The sequence below is a fragment of the Notothenia coriiceps genome, unplaced genomic scaffold, assembly GCF_000735185.1.
Source record: "Notothenia coriiceps isolate Sejong01 unplaced genomic scaffold, NC01 NC01_scaffold00018996, whole genome shotgun sequence".
Taxonomy (NCBI): Eukaryota; Metazoa; Chordata; class Actinopteri; order Perciformes; family Nototheniidae; genus Notothenia; species Notothenia coriiceps.
In genome coordinates, this window is record NW_011351697.1 from 825,380 (window position 1) to 833,998 (window position 8,619).

General features: G+C 44.8%; 2 protein-coding genes across 4 annotated transcripts in view; one reads left to right on the forward strand and one right to left on the reverse strand.

Annotated features, from left to right (window-relative positions):
* The window catches only part of cp (ceruloplasmin), a 737,508-nt gene that overhangs the window by 701,444 nt on the left and 27,445 nt on the right, over positions 1 to 8,619 (reverse strand). The window lies entirely within an intron of this gene.
* Positions 1 to 8,619, forward strand: part of LOC104951371 (anoctamin-4) — a 255,164-nt gene that overhangs the window by 167,106 nt on the left and 79,439 nt on the right. For all 3 annotated transcript variants that reach the window (XM_010778011.1, XM_010778012.1, XM_010778013.1), the window contains 4 exons: positions 4,757 to 4,854; positions 4,995 to 5,137; positions 5,944 to 6,096; positions 6,201 to 6,348. In XM_010778011.1, the coding sequence (XP_010776313.1) occupies positions 4,757 to 4,854; positions 4,995 to 5,137; positions 5,944 to 6,096; positions 6,201 to 6,348 (542 nt within the window). The remainder of the gene's footprint in view (positions 1 to 4,756; positions 4,855 to 4,994; positions 5,138 to 5,943; positions 6,097 to 6,200; positions 6,349 to 8,619) is intronic.

Genomic DNA, 8,619 nt, shown 5'->3' on the forward strand with positions numbered 1-8,619 from the left:
AAGACTCCGTAACAGTCAGTGGGCACCACTTACAGCCAATCAGAATGAGAATATGTTTCACATGTGACTTATTCAAATTGCGAGTGATTGAGTGAAGAAAAAGTTTGAGAGTGGCGCTCGGAAAAGGAAATTGTTGAGGGAAAAGGAGTTTCGAAACAAGCAGCTGTTACAAAAAATGCCGAAGCTTACAGGTTATTTTAAACCTGTAGGCCAGGATGAGGAGGAAGGACAGATGAGTTCTGTACCGAGCGGTAGCGGTGCCGGCCGCGGGGCCTCGGAGACAAGTAGGCCGTCTGGTTCTGATAGCGATGGAGTAGCGGGAGAGGAAAAACAGACAGGAGGGACATTATCTGTTGGAGGAGATGGAGAGGACGACGAGGACTTGCTACGTGGAGGGGAGCCAACGGCAACCGGACAAATACATGAGGGAGGCCCGATACGTCACTCATTTGGAGGAGAGGACCAGGCGCGTGTAGAGCAGAGTGGAGAAGTGCGATCACAGAGCCTGCCGAGGCTATAAATGACTTTGATTTGATGTTTAAATAGGGGGCCTACAAAAACTATCAGCTCCAGGGCCTGATGGNGGCTTGGTCACGTCTCTAAACCCCAAACCCTCTCTCGTGCAGAGTCCTCTTGCCGGGTGCGGTGGCGCGCGCCTGTAATCCCAGTTACCGGAAGGCTGATGCTGGAGGAGCGTTTGAGCTCAAGAGCTCTGAGCTGCAGGGACTATGCCGAACGGGTGTCCGCACTAAATTCGGTATCGATATGGTGCTCCTGGGGGAGCTCGGGACCACCAGGTCGTCAAAGGAGGGGCACCGCATCTGTAGCCTGTTATTGTCTCATTATACCGCACTGTCAATGAATTAAAAGTAAATATATAAGTGGTCATGAACACATCTGTCCATTAGACAGAGGGCTGCTGTGCCTCCTGTCATCATTAATGGACGTCTCTTTAAAATGACCGCTTAGAGGAGAGGAGTTCTCATTTGTGGGCGGCACCAAGTCTCGAGGAGAGGAGTCGAGGATAGGAGTCGAGGAGGGGAAATTTGAGTATTGAGAAACCTCTAGTGCAGGCCTATTCAACTAGTGGCCCACGGGCCGAATCAGGCCCTTCAGAACTTTTTTCTGGCCCACAAGAGGTTGCCTGCAAATCGAAATGGCATATGTGTAATAGCATAAATAAAACTAATGTCTGATCACAGTAAATCCGACGATGCGGCGAAAACGCTGGTTTTTCCATTCATTTGAATTATTTTGAATCCGTTATTTTGCCTGCCGCGCTCTGTTCATAAAAAAAAAAAAAACCCGCACTGTGTCCGCACTTGTCATTGGCTCAGTCAAACTCACGTTACACATTAGGTTCGCGGGCCAGCGAGTAACAGCTTCAAGATGTCTCTCTCCAAGCCCAAGAAACGTAAAGTTGATTTGGAAAATCGCCAATTCCAGAATGAATGGACTGACAAATATGTATTTACTTTGCCAGCCGCAACAAGTAATAAACCGGTGTGTTTATTGTGCAACGAAAGTATATCCGTGATGAAAGAATACAACGTAAAGCGACACTACAATTCAAATCACGGCTCGTTTTCTGCCAGTTTTCCCGTGGGCTCAGAGGAACGGAGAAGGAAAGTACAGGGACTAGCTAGCATATCTTTGAACGGAGTCATGTAGCTTTTAGTCGCTTGTTGCACGGACCAGAGAGAGCCTACGATAGCATCCCTGCCGAGTCAAGCGAGGACACTAGGCCAGACAGAAAGAGCCCTGTTTTACCGACGCGTGAAGAATGCTGGATTCTCGAATGGTGGTTATTTGACAAAAAGTAAAAGCAGGGTCACTTCAGCCATTTAAAAAAAGGTACCTCTCTCAGACCGACAACAACACTTCGCAGAGTGAACCTACTTTCATAAGGATGTGTCGGGAAGCTTTTGAAAACCTTTCGGAAAAGCAGGGGGACTTGTATGATCAATCGCTGTGGACGATCAAGCGTGGGTCTGTACTGCATGCCCAGCTGTTGCCTCCGTTATGTGACGTTTTTCGATGGAGGTTCGCTTTAGGGAAGAAATTCTGGGGGGGCTTTTTCCGTTGGAGACACCTACGAGGTGAGTTATGCTTTCAAAAGATGAGTCCTCGTTTGGTTTAACGAAGTCAACTGGATTTAAAAACAGTGTGCCTGTTGGTCCCCTGATTGCGCGCTCGGCAGCTGATGATCGCAGAGTTCAGGGCGCTGTGCACGTCTGTCTGCCATAGCCCCACCATGCAAGTATTGTGACACTGTATTATTCACTCAATCTTGTGTTGTGTGCAAAGCCTCAGTGGTGATTTGAAAAACACCTGAACTGTCGATGAATTGTGGATTTCATTCGCTCAAGCCTCCAGGCCTACCAAACACGCTGTTCCGTAAGCTGCTTGCTGGAACGAGTGTGCTGACACACGAGACTTACTCGTCGCATAACGAATGTCCGATGGCTCAGCAAGAGGAAAGCTCCTGGATCGTTTCTGTGGCTCGGCCAGGGGGAGATTGTGTCTTTTCCTTCGCCGGGAGTAGCAGCCCACACAGACGAGCCTGAAACGAGCTTACAAACGAGGGCTACAAACTCTTGGGAGCGGCGCGATGTTCAGATGAACAGTTTATGCAGATGTTCTACTTTTTTGTGTGAATTTTGTTGACACCTTAGAACACGTGTTGAATTGCGAACGTGCAGTGGGCGCGAAAAGTCTATCGCTGATTTGGATTGAGATTTGTGCGCTTCGAGGCCAAGGCTAAGCGGAGTCGCTTCAAAACCGAACCTAAATGACACACGGACTGCTTGCACTTCCCAAACACTCGTGTGGCATTTATGAACCACAGTCACTGGAGCAGAACATACCGCAGGTCGATGAGGAGCGGGGGGGCTTGCGGTGACGAAGGAGGGTTGGGGGAAGCTGAGTGTGTGTGAGAGACTGCGCGGAGGGGTGTGCGTTGTGTTGGTATTTGAGGTGGTTGGCGCGGTCGTGCACCGCGTAGGTTTCGTCAAGCTGTGAGGGCTTCGGTGTGTGAAATAAGTAGAAAGAGGTCATGTCNGAGTGTGACTGTTTGAGGTTGTGGACAGGTGTTATACTGATAACGAGTTCAAACAGGTGCCATTAATACAGTTAACAAGTGGAGGACAGAGGAGGCTCTTAAAGAAGAAGTTACAGGTCTGTGAGAGCCAGAAATCTTGTTTGTTTGTAGGTGACCAAATACTTATTTTACACCATAATTTGCAAATAAATTCTTTAAAAATCAGACAATGTGATTTTCTGAATTTTTGTTTTCTCATTTTGTCCCTCATAGTTGAGGTATACATAGGATGAAAATTACAGGCCTCTCTCATCTTTTTAAGTGGGAGAACTTGCACAATTGCTGGCTGACTAAATACTTTTTTGCCCCAATGTACATGAGGGAGGCCCGATACGTCACTCATTTGGAGGAGAGGACCAGGAGCGCGTAGAGCAGAGTGGAGAAGTGCGATCACAGAGCCTGCCGAGGCTATAAATGACTTTGATTTGTTGTTTAAATAGGGGGCCTACAAAACCTATCAGCCCCAGGGCCTGATGGCAGGTTAAGGCGGGCTTGACGTCATCGAGTGCCGCCGAAGGACTGTTCCAATGTCCAGCATACTTGGAATTCTACCGAGCCTGGCGTACTTCGTAGCGAGAAATTTCTAGGCTGCACCAGGGCTGCACATGTGTAGACTCCGCGGTCTTAAAATCTCCACAATGCTTTGCGCACGTAACAATTTCCCCAAATCTGTGGCGGAAAATGTAAGGCTCTCATATCACGCACGCCTGCACACTTGCTCGCCTGTTCCACTCTTCCTTTTCCGAATGCCAGGAAGTATTCTTGCCTCGCTTCTGAAGCAAGTGACTCAGAAGACATGTGCTACCAAGCAAGTGAACTCGACATTGAGAAACACCCTCTGGCTCTCTTATGCCCTAACGAGGGGGCGCCCTACACTATGATTGGCTGAGAGGGGAAATGCACCCAGCTGCTCTCAGTTCTTCATTAGGAGCCAACAGGTGTTCTGAATAACTTCCAATCAACTCAGGGGAACTGTGACGCTCAGCTAAAGTCAACTGGGAAAAGGGAAATACCAACAAGTATCATAGAATGGGTGACTGCTAAACTGCTGTAAAATATAAAGCTTTAAAACAACACATAAAGTATCTCTCACAGTGCAATTCAAAGGTAAATGAAGAAGCTTCTCACAGCTGCAAAATGTTTTTAAATAACCAGTCACTTACAATTCCATATGAGACATTAGTTGTATACAGTGTACATTTACATAAAGACCCTTAAAGGTTCCCTAATATACTATTTTTTAACAATATATTTTAGGTCCCAGATATTTTTTGGCTTGAAATACCAAACAGAACATGTATTGTAGCATGTCTCTGTATCTGTAGTTTTAAATGTAAAAAATCTGAATAGATCATTTTCTGATTTTTATATAGATAGATCGGGACAAAGAGAGATAACCTTTTTTCCTGAAACTTTCCACATCCCTTAACACAGAGGGGACACATATATTTGTATAAAAGACATGAAAAAGTGGATTTTGCATAATAGGTGGCTTACACACCATTTTAGATAAACTTGATCTGTTCCGTGAATCAAACTGTGATACCGGGAGTGTAGGCAAAATGTTTTTTCCAAAATAGTTTATACTTGTTTTATTTTCTTAGATCTTAGAGCTTTTTCGCCAACATGTGCAATTTATTTATCATGTTGCTGTAGTGCCATCCAAGTGGCTGTCTCATCGACCTCTGTATGCAAATGGGGATCATCATGGTGCTGAAACAGACCTGGAACAATTTCATGGAGCTCGGCTACCCGTGAGTGCTTTTTAGGAACCTACAAACACCAAGATAAATTGGTCAGATAAAGTGCCATTGTATTGTTTTCCTAAGTAAAAGCTGTTGTAATTTTTAATCTATTTGTTTCCCCTATACCAAGTATGTTGTTGTTTCTCCAGGCTGATCCAGAACTGGTGGACACGGCGGAGGCTGAGGAGAGAGCATGGGAAGAATGCCAAGGCCAGCTTTCCACAGTGGGAGAAGGATTACAACCTACAGCCAATGAATGAATATGGACTCTTTGATGAATATCTAGAAATGAGTATGTTGCATACATTTTGTTATTCACAGAGAGTAATCACCTTACTCATGTAGGCATTACTCGAGTCCTGGACTTTGGCCGATTTGTTAGACTCGTGACTAGACTCGGATTCGCACACTGATGGACTCGGACTCAAACTCGGACTTGTGAATTCTCGCGCACAATGACTCGGATTCGCACATTGAAGTTCAGACTTGGACTCGGACTGAAACATGTTTTGTCTCGAGTCCGGATTAACCTGCTCAAGCCCCCGCTATTCGGACTCGAAAAGTGGGGACTCGAGAGTGACTCGGACTCGAGAATTGGTGACTTGACTACAACACTGCATGTACAGTAGATGACACAAACTCTCTCTATTTATGAAGCTGAGGTTATCAGTACAGGTAACTCGTAGTGACGAACCCACAAATAATTATCCCTCGACCAGAGTGTTCTCTTCAGCAATTTATCTTCTTTCAGCTTATATTTTTAGTTGAAAATGTTCACACTCACTGCTATGAGCTACCATGACACATCCTGCCCTACACCAAATTACAGACAGACCAAATGGGACATAAGCGCATTGTTCCAAGTGCTTGTTGGCAAATTGGAGCATTAACTGCTAACAGAGCCAAATGTTTCCCTCAAGTATTGATGGATAGAAAATACATTATGTGTCCAGTAACACGACTCTGAATGAATGCTGATGTTGCTCCTACCTGCTGAATGTGTAAATACCCAATTGTTTGCTAACGTGTGAGTTACTGTATGTTTAACCTCTGCAGGCACTAGAAACCTGGAGGCTCATGGTTTTGTGTTTGTTTCAGTTCTACAGTTTGGTTTCACCACCATCTTTGTGGCAGCTTTTCCTCTGGCCCCTCTCTTAGCGCTGATCAACAATGTTATCGAGATCCGTTTGGACGCCTACAAGTTTGTAACACAGTGGCGGCGCCCTCTGCCCTCACAAGCCAAAGACATTGGTGAATTCACAATGTTGTATTTACAAGAAATCTTTTGAAGTTGGACTTCATGAATTCAATGGTTTGAAGTTATAATTTCATGTCTAATGATGCGTTTGTCGTAGGAATCTGGTATGGCATTCTGGAGGGCATTGGCATCTTGTCTGTCATCACCAATGCCTTTGTCATCGCTGTTACCTCAGACTTCATCCCTCGCCTTGTTTATGCCTACAAGTACGGACCGTGTGCTGGTCAGGGTCGAGCAGGGGAGGGGTAAGTGAGGAATTAACTGTTTATTTGTTTGGTTCGTATAATACTAGTTAGTTAAAAGATGGACTCTTAATGCTGTCAGTCCCTTTCCATTATTTATTTTTTTAAACGTAATGTAAGTTTTGGTTAAAATCCAATTCAAAACTTTAATGAAGCCTTAAGCATAATTCCGTATATTTGGTTCATAGAAACTATAGGCAGACTTTCCAGGTTCAGAGTAGACTTGCAAAATCGAAGGGAAAAAATATGGTAGAGTTTGGTCGGGCACTGTGCTCCAGTCCAGAATAAATGTTATAATTAGTGGTGAATGTCTGAAAAGTTTAATGTATGGATAACAAGGGACAGGTGTTAATCACACCAGAAAGGACCAACCAACGATCTTATAAACAAATATTTATACTCTTCTTTGATAGTTTGACAAGTGTATTTTGGAAAGCTCCAAAGGAAAATGTTATGTTGGTTTAGGGTTAGCAAGTTGTACAGTGTCAGCAAAACAATGCAAAATAGCGTTGACTGCATAAACGTGGATGTAGAGACAAAACAATGTTATTAATGAACTGTATAAAAAACAAGGCCCCAAACTGATCCTTGTGAACAGACTGAGATCACAATGTTAGATCATTTATACTTAAAGAGCCTTTGACACGATTTTCCCCCATCATCCAAACTCATCAATTTTAGTAAATATTGTCCCCTTGAAAACCGTTACTGAACTGATTTTGGATATTTGTACTTTGATAACCATTAATCTGCCCTTCAATGTTGACCATTTCCTGGATCTTCTCGGGGATTCTTCAAGTCCCGCCAAATTATGGGTGACGTCAATGCGGGCACAGCGCTCCAGCTGCACCGTTCAGGATCCCAGCATCTGCATGTAAACGCACGATGGCGCACACAGCAGCAAGCTCAGACAGCGATGACAGTTTAATTTTGAACGTGTCTGAGAGCTCATATGAGGCTGAAGGATCGGTTTATTTTGTATCTGTTAGAAGTTTAGGAATTAGGTGCGTCAATATGGGCGATCATACGGTCATGTAGCCAGTGGTGGACTGGGACTAAAAATCAGCCCGGGACTCTCGACCGGCCCACTTCGGTACAACTAGTAAATTGTCAACGGGGGGAGTGGGGGATGTGCTAGTGACTTATCTGACCGGCCATCAACCAACCCGCCAAACGACTCAAACCCAAGAACACCGTAAGCACCACAAGACGCGCCCGACCCCCACAACACACCACACACTCAATCACGCACAAACAACACACAACAAAAACAAACAAGACCCACAACGATACAATCACCAAAAAAAAACAATCAAACTCAAAATAGTAGACGGGTAAAACACCCCTCGCCACCAAACAAAAAAAAAGGGAACTGAAAACCAAACCACTAAACAATTCAACAACTTCTACCATTTACATTTATTCATAATCAAAAAAAAAATTACAACAAAAAACAAACAAACAACTATAATAGGATTAGTAAACCACTAAACATTTGGACAACGACAAACAACAAAAAAAAAAAATCAACAGGGGAAACACAATTTTACCAACACTCCTTAAAAACATAAAAGATTAACCATCATAATTACACTAACCGTGCCGCTAAACTGAATAATCAAAAACTCTACCCAAAAACCAATAACAACTAAAAAAATTTCCTCAAATATCGTAAAAGATCAAAAAACTACAACCACCCAACTAACACACGGAATCGCAACCCAACTCACGGTGCCACTACGCCCACAACAACAAACCCACCACAACCGAAACCCCCAAACACAATCAAAACCACAACAACACAAAAACCAAAACAAACAAAAACATAAACCCCACCCAAACCAAAACACAACACAACAAAACAAACAAGCTCAGTCCACACACCACACACAGCCACACCACACACAGCACACACACACCATAAGTACACACACACACACAGGACTCCACACACACACGTAAGCACGATGGCACAAACACACACACGACGGAGACTAGTCACGCCACTCACCCACCGCACAGAGACGCACGACCGACAAGGCCCGCGGCTCGCTCCAAAATAACCACGCCCCACCCACAGAACCCAACGAAACACACGCCCCACACAACCCGTCCACCCCAGCAACACTGACCGGTCCCAGCAACCCTGCCCTTAGGGGCTACCCCCGGCCATGCGGCCCCCCCCCCACAACACTCCATCTCACAAACAACTCCCACCCACCCACACCCAACTACGAAAAAAAACGAAGGACCAAAACAGCCCCATAATACGCT